This window comes from Neomonachus schauinslandi, chromosome 4, assembly GCF_002201575.2.
Source record: "Neomonachus schauinslandi chromosome 4, ASM220157v2, whole genome shotgun sequence".
NCBI classification, from domain to species: Eukaryota; Metazoa; Chordata; class Mammalia; order Carnivora; family Phocidae; genus Neomonachus; species Neomonachus schauinslandi.
This window is the reverse complement of record NC_058406.1, coordinates 186,554,500-186,580,033: the sequence shown is the minus strand read 5'-3', so window position 1 is coordinate 186,580,033 and position 25,534 is coordinate 186,554,500. Positions and strand designations below refer to the sequence as shown.

At 62.2% G+C, this 25,534-nt stretch overlaps 2 protein-coding genes across 2 annotated transcripts in view; one reads left to right on the top strand and one right to left on the bottom strand.

Moving 5' to 3' along the window:
• Window positions 1-1,738, bottom strand: part of PSCA (prostate stem cell antigen) — a 2,319-nt gene extending 581 nt beyond the window's left edge. The window contains exons 1-2 of the mRNA XM_021688702.1: window positions 1,687-1,738; window positions 294-401 (exon numbers count right to left, since the gene is read on the bottom strand). Coding sequence (XP_021544377.1) covers window positions 294-401; window positions 1,687-1,738 — 160 coding nt within the window. The remainder of the gene's footprint in view (window positions 1-293; window positions 402-1,686) is intronic.
• An 8,378-nt stretch (window positions 1,739-10,116) lies between these two features.
• Window positions 10,117-14,274, top strand: JRK (Jrk helix-turn-helix protein). The gene has a single exon (XM_021688494.1). It carries the CDS (start codon window positions 10,443-10,445, stop codon window positions 12,036-12,038), a length of 1,596 nt encoding a protein of 531 aa, XP_021544169.1. The 5' UTR covers window positions 10,117-10,442; the 3' UTR covers window positions 12,039-14,274.
• Window positions 14,275-25,534: the final 11,260 nt, after the last annotated feature.

Here is a 25,534-nt window from a genome sequence, read left to right as displayed (position 1 = left end):
AGGGAGATGATGGATGGATGGGTGGATGGATGAGTGATGAAGGGGGGCTGGATGGACAGACGGACAAAGGATGGGTGGGGGGATGAATGGATGGGAAGCTGAGCACCTGTATCTGTGGGTGGATAGATGAACAAGTGGGCAGGTGGACAGAAGGTTCTTTGAGTCCCTACCAGGGGGTGGGAAGGTGCAGGGAGTCAGAGGGAATGGCAAGAGGCAGGGCAGAGCCCCACCCAGCCCTGGGGGAATCTGGGCAGGATCAGGGGGAGGCCTGCGGGGACGGCAGGGCTACTCACGGATGTGCTCGGTCCGGCAGTAGGTCTCGGAGTCAGTGCAGTTCCGCACATGCTGGCAATCGTGGTTGCTCGCCCGGGCCTTGCAGGAGAAGCACCGCAGGGCAGTGCCTGGGGGGTGGGGGTGCTCAGAGTGGGGAAGCAGCCTCCTTTTCTCATCTGTCACAGCTTCCAGGTTGCTGGGTGTGTGCAAGAGCACAAGAGCCCACTGCAAACTGGGACCCCCCGTTAGTGGGAAGCACTAGTGCCCAGGGAGGGCACTCCACTCATCAAAGTCCACCAGGAACGCTTCTCTGCCCACCTGCTGCCATGGCCCCTGGAACCCACGGTTAGTGCCCCAGCTCACCCCTCTGTCAAATGCCCGTGGTCTGAGACAGAAGGGAGTGACTGCAAACTGGCTCCCCCCGCTTGGCAGGCGGCCCAGCTGGGCACTGGGCAGGTGAGGGCAGGGTGGACAGGACCCTTCCCAGAATTGCTCCTGCCACCAGGCATCGAGGCCCTTCCATTACTGTCTCTAAAAGCCTGTGCAAGCCTGACCCAGCCTCCCAGCCCCACTCAGGCCTCCCCAGTGCCAGGAGAGCCTGTGTGGGCCCCTGGCCAGGCCCTGCTCTGTCCCTGGGGGTAATGGCCCCAGCTGGCATGATAAGGTCCCTTCCGGTCAAAACAATGATGGGATGGGATAAAGTCACCCAAGCATAAGCAGGCCCCATGCTGCTAGTCCCATGCTAGGTCACCACACACACTAGCTGACTCCCAGCCGCCATTGTCATGACCCCCACTTTCCAGAAGAGGAAGCTGAGGCTGTAAGAGACTTAGTGAGACCAAGCTGGGCTTGGAGTGCAGACTAGAGCAGCTGAGGCCTGCACCTTTCCCCCGGGACCCCAGCCTGGGTGTCTGCTGTCCTTGCTGCCCACAGTGGACCCCAGGGCTGGGCCTGGGAAGAGGCCCCAGGTGGTCTCAGGACACCCCCAGGCTCCCCCCTTTCATTCTGCCCTCCTTGCCTCCATGGCACTTCTTACCTTGAGGCTTTTTGTCCCTGTGCCTCCCCCAACCCTGCAGGCTCCCCATGCATCCCTCCGCTGGTGGCGCTCCAGGAGCCAGGCCCTGCGCCACGGTGGTAAAGGAGAACGCCGTCCTGGCCGCCTGCCTCTGGCTGAGGCCCTGCTGCACCCTGGCTGCACTGGGAGCTGCCCGGGGGTGACACGGGCAAGGACCGAAGCCCCTTCTTCCTGCCGCTGCCTCTCTTACCTCCCACCTGACTCCCTCCCCCCGCCCCCACCTCCACCTCCGCTGTCTGTCCTTCTGGGTGGGCCCCTCTCTGAGTGCCCCTCTGGTCTCCCCTGATTATCCCCCCAGCCCTGTTCCCGGCCCCGCCCCATGGTGGCGGAGGTCTCACCTGGCCGCAGGGCCAAACCAATGGCCAGCAGGGTGAGGAGGACAGCCTTCATGGTCACCAGCGGGCGGCGGTGGGCTGGACTCAGGGTGGCTTTATACTGCTCTGGCTGGCAAGGGGGAGGCTCCACCGCCCACTGTCAACAGGGACGGGTTCCCCGGGGTCAGCAAGTACTCCGGGGCAGGTAGATCCCAATCTCCGGCCGCCCTGCCAGGCTGCTCCCAGCCACTCCCTTTGTCTTTCTGTCTGCTTCCAGAAGGCAGGGCCTGCCCAGGGCAGGGGCCATTTCTTAGCCACCCCAGGGCGAGGTGCTGAGGTGCCACAGTGAGCAGTGAGGGCAGAGAAGGGTGAGTGGGGGGGGCAAGGTTGAGGGCCAGCCTCCCTTGGGCCCTGCTCTGCTCCCAGGGCTCCTGGTCCCCCAGGGGCAACAGGCCTTGAATGGCCACACACGAGAGGTGCCTCGGGGGGGGGCAGGGGGAGACCATTCTGGGAAGTGCCCTGGAGGCCAGAGGGGGGCTGGCACAGCCCAAGTACACAGGTGTGGTGCATCGAAATGTGTGCACGTGGGGTGCAGGCTTAGCCCTCGTGACCTTCCTTAATCCCCACACACCATGGAGCTTTAGCTGCAAGGGAGTCTGGGAAACAAAGCATTAGCAGCCTCTATAGGAGGAGGTGGAAGGGGGTCAGCACGGCGCTGGACGTCGTCTGCAGCCCAGACCCACTCTCCACCCTGTTTGTGTCCTGGGATCCCATGAGGATCCCAAAGGGCTTCCACTGGCTGGAGACCTAAGGGTGAGAGGTGCAGAGGCTGGGCCATCTCTTCCGCTGTGCCCCAACAGCGAGGCTGCAGTGGCCTTGCGTGGCCGTGTCCTGGGGGCCAGCCTCCTTCCTTCCCACCAGCCTCAGCCAGCCTGGGGTAATGGTCCCTTCCCCTCACCCCTCCAAGCCCCGGGGCCCAGGGGCTTCCTGCTGCTCTTGGCCTGGGGCCCATTCATGCTCCCCATTGTCCCTCTAAGCGTGACCCTCCCTTTGTAAACAGTCTCCCCATGACCCCTTGGAGTGTCCAGCTGGGTGCTGGCAGGTACAGGCCACGTCCACCGCCTGCTGACCCCATGTGTCTGGGGAGGGGACAGGCCCCTCCCAGGGGTGGAGAGAGCACCTTTCACTTCCCGATGCTTGCCTGGCCCTGGGATGGCACCTCTGACCTCACTTTGGCATCTGACCTCGTCCCCCTGGGCAGGGCCGAGTGCATGTTGCTGGCAAGGCCCTCGCTGGGGAAATGGGCTCCATCTCCCAGCTCTCCTGGGCAGTGGGGGGAGCAGAACGACGCCCCTGGTGGGGGGCAGCTTCTACCCTCTCACCCTGAGTCCTGGATCAAGATAACACGGTGATGTGGGCTAGGGGTGAGACCCAGAGCTCCCTGGGATTTGCCACACCTCTGGGGTCTTTCCTGCATGGCCCCCTGGCACCCACCAGTTTGGGCCCTTTCCTGTGGAGGGCGTCTCTCCTTTGGCAGATGAGGAGCCTGGGGCCCAGAGAGAGACAGGACCTTGCTCAAGGTCACATGGCGGGGGGAGGTGAATGTGGTCCCTCCACCAGCTGCCTTTCTGGTCTACTCTGCCCGCTCAGAACTTTCTCCCTGAACACCCCCACTCCAGCCCACAGTCCCTGGTCCTATCGGCTCAGGTGCCTCGTGGTAAGATGTTTGTGACTTCACCATTTCAGTGTATGGCTGTCTGCCTGTCGGCCCACGCCCAGCTCACTGGGACTGGGGGTGCCCTGGACTGGAGCCTTTCTTTTTTTAAAGATTTTTTTTTTATTTATTTATTTGAGACAGAGAGAATGAGAGAGAGCATGAGAGGGAGGAGGGTCAGAGGGAGAAGCAGACCCCCTGCCGAGCAGGGAGCCCGATGCGGGACTTGATCCAGGGACTCCAGGATCATGACCTGAGCCGAAGGCAGTCGCTTAACCAACTGAGCCACCCAGGCGCCCTGGAGCCTTTCTTATCTGCCTTTTTATTCAAGGCACCCAGCACCTAACACCAGCCTGGAACATTCATTCCTCAAATATTGACAGGTGCATAAATATTTGTTAATCTGATTTGATATGAGGTGATTAATCTAAAGCAGTGGTTCTCAAGCAGGGGGCTTCTGGGCCCCAGGGGACATATGGCAATGCCTGAGGACATTGTCAGTTGTCCCATCAGGGGGCTGCTACTGCCTTCCAGTGGGTGCAGGCCAAGAATGCCGCTCAGCATCCTGCACAGGACGCGCCCACGACAGAGACACATCCAGCTTGATGTGAACAGAACCGCAGGGGCAGGAGGCCCGCCCAGAGCCACGGGGACGAGACTGCTGTCCCACTGAGGACAGAAGGTGGAGAAGTAGACCAAACAGGGAAGGACATGAATTTTGGGGGGCCAGGGGCAAAAATGCTATGGTCTGAATTGTGTCTCCCCCAATTCCTATGCTGAAGCCCCAATGTGATGTATTTGGAGGTGGGGCCGTTGGGAGGTGATTAGGTTCAGATGAGGTCATGAGGGTGGGGCCCCCACGATGGGGTTTGTGCCCTGATAAGATCAGACACCAGGGCTCCCCCCACCAGGTGAGAACACAGCGAGAAGGGGGCCGTCTGCAGTCCGGGACGTGGGTCCTCGCCAGAACCCGACCCTGCCGGCACCCCGGTCTCAGACGTCCAGCCCCCAGAGCTGTGAGAAATCAGTCTCTGTTGTTTATGTCACCCGGTCTGTAGTCACTTGTTACAGCGGCCCGAGCTGACTGAGCTCATGGCCTATAAGCCATAGCTGAAATCCTGAAGCCCATGGCCACAATGCCCCAGACCCCGGCACAGGCTGATCTCTGACCTCAGTCCAAAACTAAGCCCTCACTAGGGTCACAGTCTGAGCCCTGACTCTGCTCACCAAACGAGCCCTGACCCCGGTCACCCAGAGGACCTGGCCCCGGTCACTGACTGTGTCTTGTCCCATCACCCATGCTTTGGGCACATCCTGAATACAGCCCCTCAGCCTAGACTAAGCCTGGATCCTCTGGCTGTCCCACTTTCCGGGAAGGTCTGTCACTAAGGGGCATGAGTCCCTGCAGCGGACGGGGTCAGGGTGGGGCTTTGGTATGACTCACCCTTAGCGCCCTTCCTCGCCTCTGCTTTGCGGTCACCTTCTGGGGCTCCAGATTTTCCTGTTCTCGCTCACCTCTCCACCTACCTGCCCAAGCCGTTGGGTTCCCTGGAGATCCTGCCTGCTCACATTTCCCTTCTCGCCAGGACGGAAAGCAGAAAGCCAGGGCTGATGGGACCAGCAGCAGGGCCAGGCCCTGGGAGGAGGCAGGATTGCTGACCCCACCTCGTGCAGGGTCCTTGCCAACAGACCATGACCTCCCAGGGCTGCTATGTGAATGGACACCAGTTCTGGATGAATCTTTTATTTTAGGCAGAATTCATTTAAAAAATAAAGATGGTAGGTACCATACAAAACCACCACTGATTTCACCTTCCACTTCTGTAGACCTTTTCCTTTAGAAAAATGCATTCGTAAAATCGAGAGGGTCATCCACATGCTGACCGACCACTGACAACCGGGGAAAGCACGCTCAGCGCCCGGCCTCCCATTTTGGGCTCTTGAAATTCAGGCATCTTGCAAGCTCTGCGCGTGCGTGTGTGTGTTTGTGTGTGTGTGCGTGCTTGTGGGTATTGGGGGCACTGAGTCCCATGACGGGCCCTGGGAGCCTGCTTCTCACCCCCGGTCCACCACGGCCAAGCTCCCACGGCCCACCACCAGCCTGGGTGCCCGATCATCTCTGATTCTGTGAAGGGCCTCGCGCCCCAGAGGCGGGGCCTCTTCCTGGTCCTCACAAAGGTGTCCTATGTACACCTTTGTCCTATGTACACTGGAGGCTCTGCCCCACACCCGACCCCTCCTCCGTTCCAGCCCCCTGCTGGGTCCCTCCTCCTCTGGTGCCTCTCAGATCTGTCCCTCTCTCCTCCCTCCTGGAGTTAGGTCAGGGAACCCAGGAGACCCGGCCCACTCAGGCAGCGCCACCCCTCTGCCAGATGGTGTGGAATTCACAAGCACCCCCAGCCTGGAGCCAAAGCCCCCTCTTTGCTGTGAGAGACTTGTCACCCCAAGGCCCCCGCTCTGGGGACTGACTGGTGATGTTTCCCCACCTGAGGCCTCCAGGATCCGGGTGAGTGGTTCTGCTGCGTCCAGGCCTGCCTCCAGGTGGAGGCCTGCAGGCTGAGGGACAACATGCCCAGAAGGGGCTCCTGTGGCGGGCCTGGAGGGGGCAGGGAGAGCCAGTTGTGGTGTGGCCTGCTGGGGACCTTTCTGTGGAGCCCACTGGGATGCCAGGGGTGGGGCGGGGGGTGATCTGCCCAGAATGACGCTCTCAAGGCCACTCTGGCTGTGAACAGGGATGGGGAGGCTATCGTGGTGAGGTGTGGTCTGGAGACTCGGTCCTGTGCATGGGGGGTGATAGGGAGAGGGGAGTCCTCAGGAGACACCACATCTTTCTTCTCCTCCTCTTTCTGACCCTTTCTTTTCTGTCAGTGTGGGCTCAGCCCTGGAGATGCGGCCCAAGGGTCCCGGAGTGATGATGGGAGCATCTGGGGGAACCCCATGCACCTTGGGAGTCAAACCCCAGGCCCCTGCCAGCCCCATGCCGGTTTGGGGAGGTGCATGCGATCCCATGTCCATGAGGTGGCAGCAGAGTGTCACCCACAGGGATGGAGCCAGCCTTCCTGGGGGGGGGTCACCTGGCTGCCCCCAGAGACCCTGCTCAGTCCCCCTCGAGTTATGCTCAGTGGCCCCAATTTTCTCCTCTGTGAAACACATCTGCTTCTAGCACCTCCAAATTCTTGACCCACAGAACCACGTGCAGCAAGGTGGTTAGTCTCAAGCCACTGAGTTTGGGGGTGCTTCATCATGCAGTAGTAGGTGGCTGCTGTGGGGGCAAAGACAGAAGCAAGGAGGCCAGGGGGACTCGGGCCAGGGAGAGAGCAGCTGTGGGCGTGAGGAGATCAGATGAGGCGCGGATGGGGGGGGCAGAGCTGGGCAGAGCTCCTGGTCAATCAGGGCGCAAGGCACAGCTGGAGTTAAGCATGACTGAATTTTTGGCCCGAGTGAATGCAAAGATGACAGTGCCACTCACTGAGATGGGGAGTGCGTGGATGGGGCAAGGCTGGGCGGTGTCCTGAGCTCAGGCCTAGAAATGCAGGGCGTGAGGTGCTGCACATGGAGATGCTGGGAAGAGTTCCCGAGAGGGGTCCGGGCAGGACCGGCCGATGCTGGTACTGCCCAGAGACGAGATCACCCAGGGAGTGGGTGTGGCTAGAGAGGGGAGAGCCAAGGAGTGAGCCCAGGCAGTCAGGAACCCTCAGGGGGCTGCGTGGAAGGAGGGCCTGGGGTGGTAGCACCCTGGGAGCCCGGGAAGAAAGTGAATGGAGTGGGAAGGAGCGACGGAAGTCTGTCTTAGTCCCCCGTGGCTATGTAACAAGTAATTAGACACTTGGTGGCCAAAAGTGACACACATGGGGTCAGCAGTGCTGGTTCCTTCTGCAGGAAAGAAGGAGCCTCCAGGAAAGAATGCGCACTCCTCCTCTGCCTACAAAGCACACACTCCGACCCGTATCTCTGGTCACATTTCCTTTTCTCCCTCTTCTCCTGTGGTTATGTCGTCTTCCCTGACCCTCCTCCCTCCCTCCTACTAAGACCCCGTGATTACACTGCCCCCCCCCCATAATCAGCATGATCTCTCCATCTCAAGAATCTTCATCACATCTGCAAAGCCTCTGTTGCCACCTGAGGTCACGTATCTCTAGATTCTGGGGATGGGGGTGTGGGCGTGGGGGGGGGGGGCACTCTTCAGCCGCCAGGGCTGGACTCTGGTCTCCAAAGACTCCCATCTGTCCAGCATCAGGTCCATTGCAAGTCTCACCAGCTCTAAAGCCTCACACGGCAACATCCAAACCCCGCACATCAGGTGTGGATGAGGCGCCAGCTGAGTAAGAGGCCCAGTGGGAAGAAAACCACGCTGGCCATTGCATTTCACTAACGGGAGCGGCCCCATCACCGCGCTCCCGCCAACCCTGGCTCGGGACTGCAAGAGCCCCGAGTCCTTCAGCACAGGGCTCCACTCACACAAGAACCGCGACGCCCGGACGGGTGCGCCCCACCGGCAGGTGCACCGGGAAGGGCCCCGTCGCCGCCGCGCCGCCGCGCCGCCGCGGCGCTCGGCCACCCGCAAGGCCACCGAGAGGCCGAGTCAGTCCTCCCGGCTGCCTAGAGCGTCCCGGAAGTGGCCCGGGGAAGGCGGCCAGGAGCGGACCGGCGGCGGGGAGAGCGGGGGCACTTCCGGCGGCGGCTGCGGTTGCGGCCTGGGTCCGCAGGTGAGTGGGGGCCGGGCCGGGCCGGGGGGCGGGCGCCGCGCGGTGTGTGCTTTCCCGGGCGGAGGCTCCTCCCGTCCCAGCCCCGCCGCCGCCGCGCCTGGCCGCGCCGCCGCTCGCAGACCCTCGGGGCCTCGCCGGCGGAGAGGGTCGGTCGCCGGGTCCCCGCCCCGGGACCTGCCGGACGGGGACTTGCACGGTTTTCCTTTTTCCCTTTCCGGTGTGTGCGTTTGCCCCGGGCCGAGCTTCTGCCCCCAGATGTGGGCTCCGGGAAGGAAGCGCTTTCAAAAGACGCCGGCCCTCGTCTCCTGGCCCCGGGGTTCCCGTGGAGGCCCCGCACCTGCGCTGTGGGCGGAACCGGGCCCGCTGACGCCCCTCCCCGGACCCCCCGCTCCGGCGCCCCTCCCGGATTCCCGCCCCCGGCGTCTCCCCCCAGTAGGCCGCGCCCCCAGGACCCCGACGCCCCCCAAGCAGGTCGTGGCCCCCAGGACCCACCCCCCCCCCCGGACGCCCCCCAGCAGGCTGCGCCCCCTTCCCCGTGCACCTGCCCCTACGCATTCCCTGCCGGTGGAGTCTTCCCCTTGTTTGCCTCAGTCTCTAAATTACTTGTTTTCTTTAGTATTTCTCCCTCACGGCCCCGCCCCCCGCACACTGCTGCTCCGCTTCCTTCTGAATCCTTCGGGCTCTCTTCTCAGGTCCAGGTCCGGGCTTCCCCTCACGGGGAAAGGGAGCTAATGTGAAGGGGCGCCCCGTCCTTTGCCTCCTGCCCCCTCTGTCCCTTCATGCCCCCCTGCCCCGTGTTTTGTCTGTCCCTCCAGCGCAGGAGGATGAGGTGTGTACACCCCTGTTCGTGTGGCCTCAGTCTCAGTGCTTATGTTGAATTCACAAGGCTAGAAACCGCCTTAATTCTCTTGCTGTACGAGGTGACCTTTTGGTTTAAGAAATTGTTTCAGAATATCCAGATATCTGAATTTCAATTTTAAAAGAAGTGTTGCCTCGCAGGCGGGACCAGTGTTTTCAACTACTGAATGTCACCCTGCACACATCTTGCATACACCTGCATGTCAGGGAGAGGAAACATCCAGAACCCTCCGTTTCAGGGGCGGAGCCTGCAGGAGGCCTTTCTGGGCAGTTCCCCCTCCTCTCTGCTGTGCTTGGAGTTAGCCTCTCACGGTGGCCTTTACTTCCCTCTGCTGCCGAGAGGGTCAAGCAGTACACTGTCACTGGTGCCCCGTAAGTAGGATGAAGATAGGATCCCTAACGGAGCAGCATGCTCGCCTGGCAGACCAGGAGGCTGATTCAGAAGGGGGAAAGGATGTGCCCAGAGCTGGCTGGTGAGAGGCCTAGAGCTAGTCTTTAGAGCTCTTGCTGCATTTGAATAAACACCATTTCTCTGAGTTGTGTTCTCAAAGAGCTGCATTTTTATGCTCCACATATGAGTAGTCCTGTGGCCTCAGCATCTGCACAAGGTGGGAAGACACAGCCAAAATAAGGGTTTGGGTGGGAGGCTGTGGGGAGTTGCTCGAAGCCCACCTGTGAGTCCTGCATGCCTGTCATTGCAGGACGGGATGACTGGCGGTGAGCTGGCTGTAGCCTCCCTGGCGATCTGCCATCTCTCCCGGCTGGGAGGGGCCAAGTCATGGAGGAACTGAGGGGATGTGGGCTGTGAAGGAGGAGACGGGACTGTCCCAGCAAACACTGCACTGAGTAGACCAGCAGGGCCGGTCACTGCTGGCAACAGGCTGGAGGATGTTGGTGTCTCAGCAGGCAAAGTGCAGCGGGGATGTGATTCCCGAAGGATCCAGCAAGGCTACCTCTAGTCTCAGCCCTGCAAGCCTGCTTAGCGGCGCAGGGAGGGTCAGGAGAGGATGGAGTTGTCCATCCTGAAGGAGCTGTGGTGACCGAGAGGTCCATAATGTTCTTTCTTCCCCTGTTCTGCTTTCCAGTTCCTAAAGCACGGCGTCAGACGGCGCCGTGAGCCCGGAGAGGCGTCCCGGCACAGTACAGCCTCGCTTAACCGGAAGCCAGCTCCCGGGACCCCTCGACTCTCTGGTCCACGTTTGAAGGGAGGAGCGGCCCCCGTCCCCCTCAGAGAAGGCCAGGAGTTCCAACAGTGTGGACACGTCCAGGGGGAGCGTGACACGAGTCGTCTCTCCTGCAGAGAGGCGGGGAGGCAGCAACATCGCTAGTCCTGGAGGGGGGATCAGAGGAGGAACTGTGGCTCATGGTGGCCCAGGATCAGCGGAACGGGACAGGCAGGTGAGGGAGCAGAGGACGGGGGGAGGAGAGGCAAGGACTCTGCCAGGACCCCCCCCTCCGCCACGTGTGTCCTCCCCAGCCCTTGGGGACAAGCCACTCCCCCCATGGCCTCCAAGCAGGCCGCTGGGCGGAGCCCAGGGGAGAAGCGCAAGAGGGTGGTGCTGACCCTGAAGGAGAAGATTGACATCTGCACGCGCCTGGAGAAGGGGGAGAGCAGGAAGGTGCTGATGCAGGAGTACAACGTGGGCATGTCCACCCTGTACGACATCAAGGCCCACAAGGCGCAGCTGCTGCGCTTCTTTGCCAACTCGGACTCCAACAAGGCCCTGGAGCAGCGGCGCACTCTGCACACGCCCAAGCTCGAGCACCTGGACCGCGTCCTGTACCAGTGGTTCCTGGGGAAGCGGGCTGAGGGCGTGCCCGTCTCGGGCCCCATGCTCATCGAGAAGGCCAAGGACTTCTACGAGCAGATGCAGTTAACGGAGCCCTGCGTGTTTTCTGGCGGGTGGCTCTGGCGTTTTAAGGCCAGGCACGGCATTAAGAAGCTGGACGCGTCCAGCGAGAAACAAGTGGCCGACCACCGAGCAGCCGAGCAGTTCTGTGGCTTTTTCCGGAGCCTAACGGCTGAGCACGGCCTGTCCCCTGAGCAGGTTTACAACGCCGACGAGACCGGCCTTTTCTGGCGGTGCCTGCCCAGTCCCAGCCTGGAAGGTGGGACGGTGCCCGGCATCAAGCAGAGCAAGGACAGGCTGACCGTCCTCATGTGCGCCAATGCCACTGGCTCCCACAAGATCAAGCCCTTGGTGATTGGGAAAGGCGGTGGCGCCCGGGCTTTTGGGGGCATTCAGCACCTGCCCGTCGCCTACAAGGCCCAAGGTAACGCGTGGGTGGACAAGGAGATTTTTTCGGACTGGTTCCATCATATCTTCGTTCCATCGGTGAAGGAGCACTTCCGGGCAGCAGGTCTGCCCGAGGACGGCAAAGCCATCCTGCTGCTGGACAACGCCCGCGCCCGCCCGCGGGAGTCCGAGCTGGCCTCCGGTAACATCTTCACCGTCTTCCTGCCCGCCAGCGTCACCTCGTTGATTCAGCCCATGGACCAGGGCATTCGGAGAGATTTCATGAGGCACTTCATCAACCCCCCCGTCCCGCTGCAGGCCTGCCACCCCCGCTACAGTGTGAACGACGCCGTCTTCAACGTGGCCTGCGCCTGGAGCGCCGTGCCCGGCGACGTCTTCAGCCGGGCCTGGAGGAAGCTGTGGCCCGCGGTCACGTTCGCTGAGGGCTCGTCTTCGGAGGAGGAGCCGGAGCGCCTCCGAGCGAGGCCTCACGATCAGACTTTCGCGCACATCCTGCAGCTGCGGGGAGAGGCCCCGGCCCGCCCTGGCAGCCGGCTTCCCCGGGGCGCGGCCGCAGAGGGCCCGGCCCCAGCTGCCGGGAGCCCGGAGCAGGCTGAGAAGGACGGCGACGAGGCGGCCTGGGAGCAGGCGGCCCTGTCCTTTGACGCCGTGGTGCGCTTCGCCGAGGGACAGCCCTGCTTCACGGCACAGGAGGTGGGGCAGCTGCGTGCGCTGCGCTCCGTGTTCGCCAGGCAGAGGCAGGTGAAGCGGCGGCGCGTGGCCCTCAGGGCCGTGGTCAAACTCGAGGCCCCCCAGGAGGCCCTCCCTCTGCCCTGCTCCTCCACGGCGGGCGAGCACTGATGTCGGCACGGCCCTTGCCTGCGTGCCGGAGCTTGTCTGGGAGGTCGGGGCGCCCGGTGTGGGCTCCCGGCCGCTCGTGACGGCCCATCCCCGCGCGTCTGGTGCATCGCGGGCTTACCGTGTTTTCCGTCCTGGCACGTCAATGTGAGCAGCCGCTCCGGAAGGGTCCCGCACACCCGAAGCCGAGCGGAGCATCCCGTGGCCGGAAGCCAGGACCGTGCCGGGCAGATTCTGGCCCCATGTTGGCCGGCTGAGCCCCGCTGTGTGCGTGGGTGGAGGTGTCTGTCCGTCCGGGAGGAGCAAAGCCGGCCCTCGGGCCAACTGATGGCGGTGCCTGCGGCCACTTGCCAGGGCCAGTGTTGCCCTGGGCCCGCCTGCCGTCCCCTCGGGGCGCGGTCGGTGGTGTGGCGCCGTCCCCGTGTCAGGCGGGCGCCCCTGCCTGCGGTTCGTAGGTGGCGGGTCCTCACTTCAGCCGTGAGCTCAGCTGCGCAGCCCCCTGCAAGCTCCTCCGTGCCGCTAGGCGGTCTCGCCCCTTGGGCTGGGGCCCCAGGGCGTGGGGGCCGCACATTGTGTTGGCACGGCGGAGTCGCTTCCCCTAACGCAAGCAGGACTGTCTGCCCGGTTCTCCCGTTGCCCCGAGGGTCCCTGGCGCGCTGCAGGCGAGTCCAGCGTCCTGGTGCCGAATCTACTGCGTTGTCCGAGCCCCCGTTCCGCAGGAGTTCGTGCTGACCGCGTGCATGTCACTGAGTTTGCTGAGCGCTCAGCAGTGTGTCTCAGGCGTGCGCTCGTGCCCCGCGTGAGTCCAGCTGTTTGGATTTCCGGCTGCATTTGAACTTCAGCGTTGGCCGTTCATGCCTCGGTACGCCGTGCAGGGAAGAGCCGGCTGCATGGCTTGGTTGTGGGAGGATTGTGGCCCCCCGCTGCCCGCGGCCTGGACTGCGCCCCGGGACTGCGCACCCTCCTTGTGCGCACATGGGGGGCTGTGACTTCTGTCTTTCACCGCTGTGCCCTGGGATTCCGGCCTGGCCGTCTGGCCGCCTCGTGGTTCTCGGCCCCCCGCCCTCTGGGGCGCCCACCGGCCTCCACGCAGCGTTTGGTTCACCGTCCGTTCCTCTGCTGTGTGCATCTTCCCAAGCATGAGGCGACGGTTGTCGCCGCCACCGTGTCCCCTTGTGGACGTGCGTGTTTCCTGCTTTAAATGCAGGGCTGAAGGTTGTGAACTGAGCAAGGCCGTTTTCAGAGCATCCTCGTGGAGTCTTCAGGCCAGATTGCCTCGGGACCGTGCTGCCGTCGCGCCCTTTCCTTCCTGTGCCCGGGGTGACATCTGAGCACCCGTGTGCTTGGCTGCCGGTTCGGACTCGTGTGGCCCCGTGCTGTTGAATTGCGGCTGCTTGCGGTGTCGCGGGACGTGAGGTGTTGGGTCCCTGGAGCGCCTGCCCTCGCCTCGGTGTAGGTGGTGGTGGCCCGGAGAGGCGGCCGGACGCCGAGGAGCTCTCCCGTGCTTCTCGAACAGCGGGACTTCGCTGGCTGGGTGCAGCCGGGGGAGGGGCAGGACACGTGGGGCTCCTGGGTCCCCTGTGGAGGCTTTGTCCCATCAGATTGTAGACCCCAGGCCGTGGATTCGCGACCTGCCCCGGTCCTGGCCGTTCTGTGGCCAGTCAGTAAATGCTTGTCACCGGACAGCCTGAGGGGTGTCTGTCCTCAGGGTGCTCCTTCCAGAAGCGGCCACAGAGCACGGCACCAGCTCGAGCCCTCTTGCTGCTCAGGAGGTCCTGGGGCAGAGCAAGCTCTGGCCTCCCCTGCCTCCCTCTCTGATGGGCAGCACGCTTCTCCGCACGTGGCCTCTGCTGCTGGCTCAGGCGGAGCCAGGCTGCAGCCGGCCGCGGGGCCACATGTGGGTGCTGGCAGAGGCCCAGGGCCCAGCGAGGCCGTCTGGTGAGCTGTGTGGCCCGGCGGCTGGTGAGCGCCTCCGCCCCGTCCTGCCGCCCTCCCTGTCCTCCAGGAGCCCCTCCCAACTGCTACGCTTGGCACTTCCTGCCCGGCCCCTCAGGCTCAGGGGTCAGCGTGCTTCCACCTCGGAATCCTTCCCAAGCAGTTCTGGGTGGAGCCCGACTAGGCTGGATGTGAAATCGGAGCAGGTGGGACCAGTGCCCCCTTCTTTCCTCTCTGGCCACTGCGGAGGCACCTGCAGGAGGCCCGGGCTCCGCGTCCCCCACGAGCACGTGGCCCAGAGCCCCGGCAGTGGGGTCCGCAGGTGCGGCGTCTGGGAGGCTTCTCCATCCCGTTGGGCCATGCTTGCACCCCTCCTGGCCGGTCTTTCCTGGGCCAGAAGGCAGAGCCTTTGGAGGCAGCTCAGGGCCCTTGGAACCGGATGTGGCCCTGGGGGGATGGGGCAGAAGCAGGGGTAGGCGGCCACGCAGACTGTGTGCTTTCCCGGGAGCCCGGGCTGCGCGGGAAGCAGAACTGGGGGCAAACGGGACCCGCCGCTGCCGCCCCCAAGGGCCAGCCTGAGCTGCTGTGGGAGGCGCAGGTGCGAGCTTCAGCGGCCTTTCTTGGTGTGCAGATGTGCTCACGCTTCATCCGTCATTGAGCATAGAGCGTGGCCTGTGTTCCCTGCCGGCGTGTACTGACCATTGTGCTCGGCCCGAGGCTGGAGGGTGATCAGACAAGGCCCCTGTCCTGCCTCCGGATGGCACGGGCTTACCGACAAGGCAGGAAGCTGCTGGGGAGGCTGGAACACAGGTGAGGGGCAGAAGGTGGCCCGGGGTGTCAGTGGGTCCGTGAGGGCAGGAGAGCACAGACGGATTCCTGCCTGCCTCGGGTCCAGCCGCCAAGTCCAGGAGGGTGACCCAGGGTGGTGAGGCAGCTCCGCACGTGGAGCCAGGCTCCTCTGCCGCCTGGGACCTGTGGCTCCATTGTGTATTTCAAGACAGTTCCAGGTCCCACCCTGGTGTCTGCTGCTTCCAGCCCTCAGCCACAGGAAGCACACTTCCTCCGAGCTGCCCGTCTGCCGACACGCATCACTTCTGCTCCAGTCTTTTGGGCCGGGTCCCAGTCCCACAGGCCCCACTGGCCGCCGGGGCATCTGGGCAGTGTGGCTGGAAAAGGGAACGTGTGCACCGGGGAAACATCTGGGAAAGCCGGGCCGGGTCTCCTGACTCCCCCCTCTACCATGCCCTCTCCAGCAGCCGCGTTCTGGTCTCAGCCCCTCTCTGCAAGGACACAGCGGGCAGGTGCACCACGAGGGCCCGGCGTGTGGAGGATGGAGGCAGGCAGCCCGTGGTGGTCTTGGCTCGTGGGGTGGGGGCTCCACACGGAGACCAGCCCCGGAGAGCTGGGACTGCCATCGCCCACCCCCAGAGCTGTCAGAGACGAGCGGCCTTGTCCGGAGAGGCAGGCTGTGACCCAGTCCCCTTCCCTCCACAAGAGGCTCAGGGGTGCTCGCGAAAGGGGAGCTCGTAGAGACAGCACGTAGGAGGGGCAGTGGGTTGATTGGTGACACGGGCTGAGCTAGAGGCTGGCTGCGGGTCAGGAAGACTCTCACTGATCTCAGGAGCCGTTCTTCCAAAAGCCAAATTTGCTTGGATTAGGCCCTGAAGCCTTTATGCCCAGGTGTGACTGGAAAACCCGGAGCAGCCTGCCAACAGGGAGCGGCGCCGAGGAGCTGGTGTGGGCCGGGAGGACAGGCCAGCTTCGCCGGAGCCGCTGTCTTCCCAGGGTGACTGTGGGCCAGCCCATGGCTGCGCCCCTGGAGGCAGCAGAGGCCGGAGCAAGGGCTGCGGGGGCAGGGACGAGCCCAGTGCCGCGCCAGCAAACAAAGTAAGCGACAGGATAACAGTAACACGACCTGGTGGGGTGGCCAGGACCCAGAACTGCGGCAGTGTGCTCCCCAAAGTGACCCGTTTCCCACCCGAACGTGCAAAGAAACAGGTATGGCTCAGACTGCAGGAGAAAAGTAGGCTGCAGAGCCGGCAGGCGCTGGACTTAACAGGAAGAGACTTGGACTTGGCCGTTCTACACGTGGTCAGGGGGTGGGGGCGAAGGGAGGGACTGGTGATGGCGCATCACATAGCATCAACAGGAAGATGAGAATTATCACACCCAGAAGAACTGAGTGGGGGTTCCGGAGCCAAACAGTACGAGAACCGAAGTGGAGAGTTCCCAAGGGGCTCAGCAGCCGCTGTAAGCTGGCAGGAGAAAGAACCTGTGACCTCGACTGACCCGGAGCCCTAGGTGACCACACAGTGCAGGGACACCTACGTGTCACCGGAGCCCCAGGGGGCAGAAGGGAACAAAAAATACTCACATGGTGCCCGAAAAATCCCCATGTTCATCTACAAATCAGGCCCAGTGAGCTCCAGTGGGACTAACGGTGTGATCCACAGAGTCGGGAACACAGGGAAAGTTGTCCCCGTCCCGAGAATGCCCAGCGGGGCTGGTGGCTGAGCTCAGTCGGGGACGGCGCAGCCCGAGAGCTCAGAGGAAACTCACGGCCAAGATTCCTGCGTCTGCCAAAGCGCTCCCTCAGAATAAGGTGAGTGAACGATGTTTGCAGATGCACAAAAACAGGATTTGCTGCTGGTGGGCCCGCCTCTCAGGAAATGGTAAAGGAAGTTCTTGGGGCTCAAAGCAAGTGACTCAGACGGTAAATCAGATCCACTCAGAACAAAGCCCTGCTAAAGGCAGTTCTGTCTTCAGAGAAGACAGTGTCCACTTGACCTTGGACACCTTTGGGGTTACGGGTGCCAACCCCTGCCGCCCTTTACTCTGGCAGCTCCTGCAGCTGCTGCTTCTTTTTTTAAGATTTATGTATTTTAAAGAGAGCATGAGCGGGAGGGGCTGAGGGAGAGAGCATCTCAAGCAGACTGTGCCCAGCACGGACCCGGACGTGGGGCTCGATCGCACGACCCTGAGCTGAAGCTAAGAGCCGATGCTTAACCAGCTGGCCACCCGGGTGCCCCTGGCAGCTTCTTGAAAAAGCCTATCGTTCCATAAAGTGGTAATCTTGGGTTCGTCACGTTTATAGATGTGTCCTGTGTCACAGCCACACTGGAAGGGTCTCCGGCAGGAAGTGAGCGTGTCCACATCCGAAGTGCATTCTGGTCGGCCTGAGAGCAACCGCTCAGGAGAGAACCCAAGAGTCGTGAACAAACCCGTTAAGAGAAATTCAAGTGCTACGTTAGCCGAAACTGCAAAAGCCGCAAGTGAACGGAGGCACAGAAAGACGCGGGACCCGCGGCACGGGGACCTGCCGCGCCTCCCTGGCCCTTGCTGAGCTTGGCAGTGTGGTCCCCGCCGCACAGAGCGGCCCTGGACCTCGGCTCCTCCCGCAGAGCCAGCAGCAGCTGCAGTGACTGAGCCCTGCAGGCGGGGCCACGCTTCGGGCCTGAAGGGCGGGCGCTGCGGTGGCCACCGGCCACTGTGGCCACCACAAGCGCTCGGAGCTGGCCAGGACCCAGGAGGGACCACTGCCACGTCAGGCCGCATGGATTTATGTAAAATTGACCATTCGCAGCAAACTTGCCTTAGAGAACGTGTTCTGTATTTTGGTGCAGAAGCATATTTCGTGGGCACCCACACAGGGCGGCGTGCGCTTCCCATGCCCTCCCCCCGCGGGGGCCCAGAGGGCCTCCAGGCCCCCCGCACCCCGTCTTCACCTCCGTGTCAGCGGACACCAGCCCCCACACCACCCAGAGCGCCATCCTCGTTCTTTGCCGGCAGCTCCCGGGTGGTCAGGCAGCTGGAGCAAGATGAGAAGCGGTGGCCTCCACGTCCCGGGGAGACCCGGGAAGGGAGCTTCCAAGGTGAAGGGCCCCATCTAAGCAGGGGCAGGCGGGATGGGGTGGCTCTCCATGGTGTACTCGGGAGGCGTGGGCTGCCTCCTCCCCAGCCCAGTGCACGCTCCCCAGCCTGATCCTGGGTGTGCTCCCTGCTCGAGACCCGGGGCCCTCGGCATCTACATCTGCTGCCGTCCACTGACCCTGGGGAGCTCCGGGAGACCCCGCACTGGGCTGCCACAGAGGAATGTTCAGGAAGGTGGGGGTGGGGCAGCAATTCTTACAACTGAAAAGACCTGCTAAAGCCCAGTGTGGCTTCCGTGGCTGGGAGCCATGGCACGGGAGGTGCGGCTCTGGCCATCTGGTCCTCGAGGCTGTGCGTGCGTCCCACCCTTCAGTCCCAGAGACCCACAGGGAGGCAGGAGGGAGAGGGAGCTGAACCAGGTTAGGGCCCCAGCTAAATGCTCGTCATTCCGCCTGAGCCAATGTGGACTTGGGAGCCAGCAGGAGCCCAGGACAGTCTTGTGTGCGGAAAGGTAGCTCCCCCAGTGCCATTCAGGGCCCTTACTCATCATTTGTTCAGCCTTTACTGAGGCTTTTCAGGTCCCGGGGGCTGCCTGGCTGGTGGGACAGAGGTGAGCAGGATGAATGCAGCCTGAGAGAGGTGGCCCGCTGAGCAGAAGGTTGGGGTTGTAGGAAACTTGGGGGAACTGAGAGGGTTTCATGGAGGTGGTGAGCTTGGAAGTGGGCCAGGGAGGGTGCGTAGGAGTTCTCTGGCTGAAACTGGGAACCGGGCCTTGCAGGCAGACAAGGGCTGGGGGAGGCTGCTACAGGGCAGGAACAGCCCCCGGGTAGGTCAGCCACCCAGCAGGAGAGACAGGACACTTGAGACCCAGCAGGTGGGGTCATGGTGGTGTGAGAGGGTGGTCTCTGGGCTGCCTCCCGCCCAGCCCTTCCCCTCAGTGCTCTGGCGTCTATCTGCACTCCTTCCCAGCCTGCCCCCATCAGGGAGCCCCCACTGAGATGCTGCAGCTCCAATCCAGGGAGCGAGGGACACCTTCGCCTGGGGCTGAGGTGGTGACTCCAGGACTGAGACCCTCCAGTCTACAGCGGGGACTCTGGGAACGGCAGAATCTCAGGGGATTTTGGATGGCCTGTGCCCTGGGGACCTGAGTTGACTGGGGCTTAGGGACTGGAGGAGCCTCGGATGGACAGGAGGGAGCCCTGGCAGGAGAGCTGGGGCCTTGGGATTCTGACCGTGGGACTGGCTATGGCGTTCCCCCGCCAGTGGGTGCAGGATCCCCACGTGGCTGTGACCCACCGGCGTCGGACACCAGAGCACAGAGGTCACCAGGCCGCCCAAACCCAGGAGAAGCCCCACAGTAGGGCCAGTGGCCTGGGCCCAGCCAGCGGGCTTAGCACCTGCTCTGCCACAGGGGCTGAGGGACTTGAGATGAACATAGCCTTCTCTGGTCCTTAGACTCTGTTGGAAATACGAAGGGGTCTGTGGCCTGCCAGACCCCCTCCAGTGTGGACAGGTGGTGGGCTGGGGGCTTAAGGGGAGAAGTGAAGGGGGGCAGGCCCCGGGCTATTGTCACTCGTCAAGAGGCTGCCCAGCTGAGGCCAGTTCCCTCTTTGGGCAGCTGCCAGATGGATCTGGCCGTGTCCCCCCTGGCCAGCCCCGGCAGCTGGAGGCGCTCTCCTCAGTCTCGGGGGCTTCTGGCTCTGCGCTGTGTGGGCCCTGCTGGGCTGGGGGACCCAAAGGGGACCCCATGTCCTGGTTGGCCTGGGCTGGCCCTGGTGGGCACCTGGTGTCTGGGCACAATCCTTAATAGCATCCCTTCACTCTCCAGGGTCTGGGTTTGGACAGCTCATCTCATGGGGACACCCTGCTGAGGCCCACTCTTCACATGATGCCCCCACCCCTGGTCAAGCAGATGGGCCGTCTGATGCTACAGGAGCTAGCCTCAGCTTGGCCCATGTGTTGGGGGCCATTGTCCCAAGGTCCACCTTGAAACATGGACCATGACCTCGCTAGGCTGGGGGGGGGCCTGGAGGCCCACAGGTGGTGATTCTCCCCCAGGGGACGGGCCTCCAGCAGGAAGCAAGGAGCAGCAGGGAGGCTGTTACCCAGGTGGTGTGTGGGCACCTGCCCTGTGGGTAGGAGTGGAGCTGAGTGTGGACCAGGGGCCCTTGACCTTGGGAGCCAGGGGCCTGCAGAAGCTAACAGATGGCTTCCAGATCTCTAGGCTGGGCGGCAGACCTCCCCCACTACCCCCACCCTGGGCTTGATGGGCTTACTACTCTAGTCAGTGGGACCCTGGAGGGAATGGAGCCTACAGTGGCCTGTCCGTGTCCCCGACAGTCTGCATGTCCCCCCACTGGCAGATGTGCCCTCAGCTGGCCCGAGGCCTCGGATGGGCAGCTGGATGCCGTGGAGTGAAGGCTCTGGAGCCTGAGGTGGTCGCTAAGCAGGGGCCAGCCTGTACCCTGAGGAGGGGAGCTGGGTGTCGGGGCCAGGATGGGCCTGCACAGAGGGGCCACCCTGGTCCTCACACGGCCTTCCAGTCTCCCAGCGCTGTGGTGCGACCACGGCGGGCTTCTCCCCAGCGGAGTCGGCTCTTCCTTCCAGCTCCTAGCCGGCCCTCCTTCCCCACCTTTCCCCTCTCTCGCTTCCCCTTCTGGGGTCCCAGGCTGCACCCTGCGGTGGGACGGCCCCACCCCAGATCAGCCCCACTCTCACCTCCCTCCCACTTCTCTGCCAGTCACGTCCTCCTTCCACTGCGGGTTCCAGAGGCCGTGCTGCTGCAGAGGGCAAGGCTGGGGGTCCTGGCTGGAACGGGGGAGACAAACGTGGAGAGACATGCAGCCTGTGGGGGAGGACTCGGGCAGGGGCTGCGGGCAGGGGCTGCGACAGCTTGGCTCCAGCGGCCCTGGCCGGGGCAGGTGTGCGAGGAGGTGGGTCCCTGGGGCCCGCCATAACACACTTCCTGACTGAGTAAGGCATTTTGCCCCTTTTCATGGGGGCAATCATTTTAATAAAGTGCTTTTTTTCTCTGAGCCCAGAGTGCAAGACTTACTCCTAGCTCAGGAATGTGCCTGTTGCCAGCAACTCTAATGAGGGCACCCATGAATCTCCTCTTACTTGTGGCTCCAAAAATGAGGCCATGGGCTCTCACTGTGCCTCATTCTTTAATTAAACAGATACTGGAACAACAGAGAGGGGGCAGGGCAGGGGAGGGGTCGGCAGCTTCTGGGAGGGAGGAGCCTGGGGCTGGGGGGAACTTGCCAGGGGTCTCCCAGGGCCCTCGCAGGTGCTGGCCCTCTGGCCTCCCTGCGTGGGGCCAGCTGCCGCTCTGCAGGACCCCCAGCCGGCCTCTCCGTCCTGCTGCTGGGCCCCTCGCTCACCCCTGCTGCCTGCCTCGTCTCACCATTCCTAGACCAGGAAAGCCCCACAGCACACCCACAGGCTTCTGACTGCAGCCCCGCCCCCCGTCATTCGTGCAGGATGCTCTGCCCTACAAGGAGACCCACGTACCCCACTTCCCGAGGACAGAGGATTAGATGCGCGCGCACGCGCGCACTCTACTGCAGCTAAAACAAGTCAATAAAACAGCCCTTCTCTTGATTGAACTTAAAGTGTTCAGTTAATTGAATTGTGTTCTCCAGCCGCTGTCTGCCAGGTAATGAATGCATCACGGGCCTCTCTCATTAGTAGTCACGTTTTCTGTCCCCACTCTGAGCTCCAACTGGGCAGCCCTGGGTGATCCCCTGAGCACAGATGAGGGGGTGGGGAGCAGAGGAGGGGCCCTGAGTTGGGGTTTCTGTGCCACTGTTTCGGGGACAGGCGTGTGGTCCTTCGGTCTCGAGTCTTCCTTGGAGGCCCCAGTGAGGCCCCGGGGTATGGCCCTGCCAAGGGCTGTGCTTGGGGACTCTCCACGGAATGCCAGGGCACTTCATGCCACAGAGCATGTTTGGAGTGAAGAAAAGTTGTAGAGATGCTGGTGAGGGGTGCATGACATTGTGAATGTGATCAATGCCACTGAGGATGGTGAAAATGGTACGTCTATTTTGCCTCAATAAAAAGAGTTGTAAGAAATGGACATAAGGGCCTGGTGGTCAGGACCTGGTGACTCTGGGCTTGAGGGCATGGACAAGCCGCAGCGGAGAGGTGAGGCCACCAAGAGGCCAGTCCTAGCGGGCCGCCGGAGGGACGGGCACCCAGGGCTGGGGTCGCCTGGGGACTGCAGCCTGAGGAAGCAATGCAGGGTGTGGGGAGACATTCCCCAGCCCGTCCCTCTCGTCCTGCCTCCCCATGCCCTTCAGCAACCCAGCCCCCAGTCCACAGGGACGCAAGCCTGGGACAGACAAGGGCTGAGCTTGCAGGAGGGACCAGCCAGAGGGGCCCTGGGGCTGGCACAGTGGGGAAGCACTGGGGGTCTTTTGCTTGGTCCTTCCATCAGCAAATGTTTACTGAACACCTACTGTGGGCAACCTAGGCCCAGAGAAACAGAGAGGCGGAGAGATCAGACACCCCTCCTGCCCCACCCCTGCTAGAGCAAGAAGAGGCCCTGGGGGCAGGGCTCTGGGGCTGTGTCCTCTGCCCAGCCGTGCTCCGGTGGGGTGAGCCTGGGGTGAGTGCTGGGAAGCCATCCAGGCCTGCCTACCTCTGCCCACCATCCCTCTTTCATCACATTTATGGAGCCCCACTGTGTGCAGACCCTGTGGATTCTGCTGTGCATGACAGCAGGCCCGTGTGGCACAGGACTCGCAGGCCAAGGGGAGACGGTCAAGGAGAGAGGCCTTGGTTATTCATCGTGTGTTTGCTGTGAGCCTAGGAGGGTGAGGGGCAGCTCCAAGGAGGACCGGGATCAGCCAGGAGTGAGGACCAGGCTGTGCAGGGACATGGTGCTCGTAGACATGGCCTAGGTCTTGCCTGGCTTTCTTGGGTTTGTGCCGGGGTGTTTTGAGGCCTCAGCCTAATAGATCTCCCTGTGCAGCCAAGAGCACATAGCCTTGGCAGTCACAGACCTGGCTCTCAGCCGTGCCAGAATGTGACCCTGGACAGGGCACCCTCCACCCCTGAGACCTGTCTTCCTCTTGGACATCTGTGAGGTCAAGAGAAATAATATATGGGGTATGTCCACCACAGAACTGGCACTCACCTGGGTTTAGCAAAGGATCACTCCCTCATTCATTCACTTCAGGCCCTCATTCATTCACTCATCCATTAACCCACCCATCCATCCACCTAATTTTCTATACACCCTTCTATCCACTTACCTAGCCACTCACTCACCCAACTACCCATGCATTAATTCACTCACCCACCCATTCACCCAAGCATCCACCCATCCATCCATCCATCCATCCGTCCATCAGTGTATCCATGCATCCTTCTACTCATCCATCCATCCATCTGTCTGTCCATCCACCCCTCTCACTCTCACTGAGCAGCCTGCTGTGATTTTGTTCCCTCCTGGAGCTTACTGCATTAGGTCTCCCTTACTCCTGGGGACAACTGGGGCCATGCCTTTCCCATGCTTAGAATAAGAGTTCACAATGTGAACTCCTTATCAATCACCTCCCAGATTCACAATCGTCTTATAGGTGTTTCCACCTTAGAGATGGGAGCAGAGGCCCAGAGAGAAAGGACAAATCGCTGGCGGACTATGGATTAGACCAGCTGAGACACTGGGTTTCTTCTCAAAGTGTGCTCAGCCTTCTTGAATGTCCTCCGCCTGGACTTCTGCTTTGCTCCTGGTGGGTGCCAGGCTGTGCTGGACCCTAATACCCCTCATCTTGCTGCATCCTGTGGATGAGAGTATTCTCACTCCTTTACCAGTGGGGAGCCTGAGGCCAGAGGAGCTGGCTTCCCTGTGTCCACTCAACCAGGCACCCACTGGGAGCAGGGCAGTCCTTCAGCCTCCTAAGTCATGTCCATGGCTGGCCCACTGCCCTTAAAAGTCACCTGAGCCACTAAGAGACCAAGCCCCAGAAATTCTCGGGGATGGAGAAAAGGCTCTGGAGCCATGGGGTGGGTGCGGGACTTGTAGTAAGAAATCCCCCTGTGCCTTCACCACACAGCCAGTCACCACCCCACTTCTTCCCACAGAACAGTTCACTGCCTCTGACAGCCCAGAAATTTCCAGAGTCCAGCTTTTCTCCTGGTGTTTGCATGCTAAGCCACAGTGAGGGGCTTTACCTGGCTCCACTCCCTGAATTAGGTGTCCTTGGTCCCCAGGCCCTGATGGGAAATAAAAACATCCATCAATAGCTCTCTGCCTCTGATGACCATGGCCATGTGGGCAGAAGGGACGTGATGGGACCAGAGTGGGCAAGTAGAGGGTGCCCCATTCCAACCAGAGGTGCCAGGGCCCATGCTCCAGCCTCGTCTGATGGGTGCTGGGACTTCCTGGTCCAGTGGCCTTTTCTAGCGACCAGTGCAGAAGTGCTGCTGGGCGTGGGCTCATGGTGCCACCCTGGGAAGTCCCCTCATCCAGAAGTCTACCATCCAGAGTCACCACATGAACCTGGGCCTGAGTCAGCACTGGGGCTTCTCTTGGGGTCTCCACTGGTTCTCTAGTACTCCCATCCCCTCTCTGGTTCATCCCATCGTCCTCAGGGGCTTTGTACCTACCATGTGCCAGTCCCGGGCACTGGGGACACTTGAGGGGCCATGACCTGAAGGTGACAAACACATCACCAACCAATCCCAGAACATTCAACAGCCTTAGGACCTGGCACGTGCAATGTGCAGGGGATGCATCATAGAGGGCTCTCTGGGAGGGGCCACCAGCCAGCGGCAAGGAGGGCTGGGCAGTCTAGGTGGGGGTGCAGCATGGGCAGGGGCAGGGGCTCTTAAAGGCCAGGCAATAGAGGACAAGGGGTCCACAGACAAGGGGCATGTATGTGGAGGGACACAAGCAGGGGAACACCACCCCCTTGTTCACATTCTGCAGCAACTTCTAGAACCTCGCCCTCCTGTCCTGTGTCCCAGGCTGTTGGACTCCTGACACTGGGGATGCTGGTGCTCCTAGGCACTTTTTTTTTTTTTTAAGATTTATTTATCTATTTGTGAGAGAGAGAGAGAAGGAGGAAGGGCAGAGGCAGAGGGAGAGAGAGAAGTAGACTCCCCACTGAGCACAGAGCCTGCTGTGTGGCTCAATCTCACGACCCTGAGATCATGACCTGAACCAAAATCGAGTTGGATGCTTAACTGACTGAGCCACCCAGGCTCCCCGGCAGATTTTTGTCTCCATCCTTGCCCACTCCTGGGCACCTCACCCACTCCCGGGGACCTGCCCACCCCCGGGGACCTGCCTACTCCCGGGGAACTCGCCCACTTCCGGGGACCTGCCCACTCCCAGGGACCTCTCCCACCCCGGGGGACCTGCCCAGTCCCAGGGAACTTGCCCACTCCCGGGGGACTCACCCACTCCCGGGGACCTGCTCACTCCTGGGGGCCTCTCCCACTCCCAGGGACCTCACCTACTCCTGGGGACCTGCTCACTCCCGGGGACCTTTCCCACTCCCAGGGACCTGCCCACCCCTGGGGACCTGCCCACTCCCGGGGAACTCGCCCACTCCCAGGGATCTCACCTACTCCCAGGGACCTGCCCACTCCCGGGGACCTGCCCACTCCCAGGGACCTCTCCCACCCCCGGGGACCCGCCCAGTCCCAGGGAACTCGCCCACTTCCGGGACACTGCCCACTCC

Coding starts and splice junctions, on each gene's coding strand:
- JRK (XM_021688494.1), top strand. CDS start 10,443: ATGGCCTCCAAGCAGGCCGCTGGGCGGAGCCCAGGGGAGAAGCGCAAG.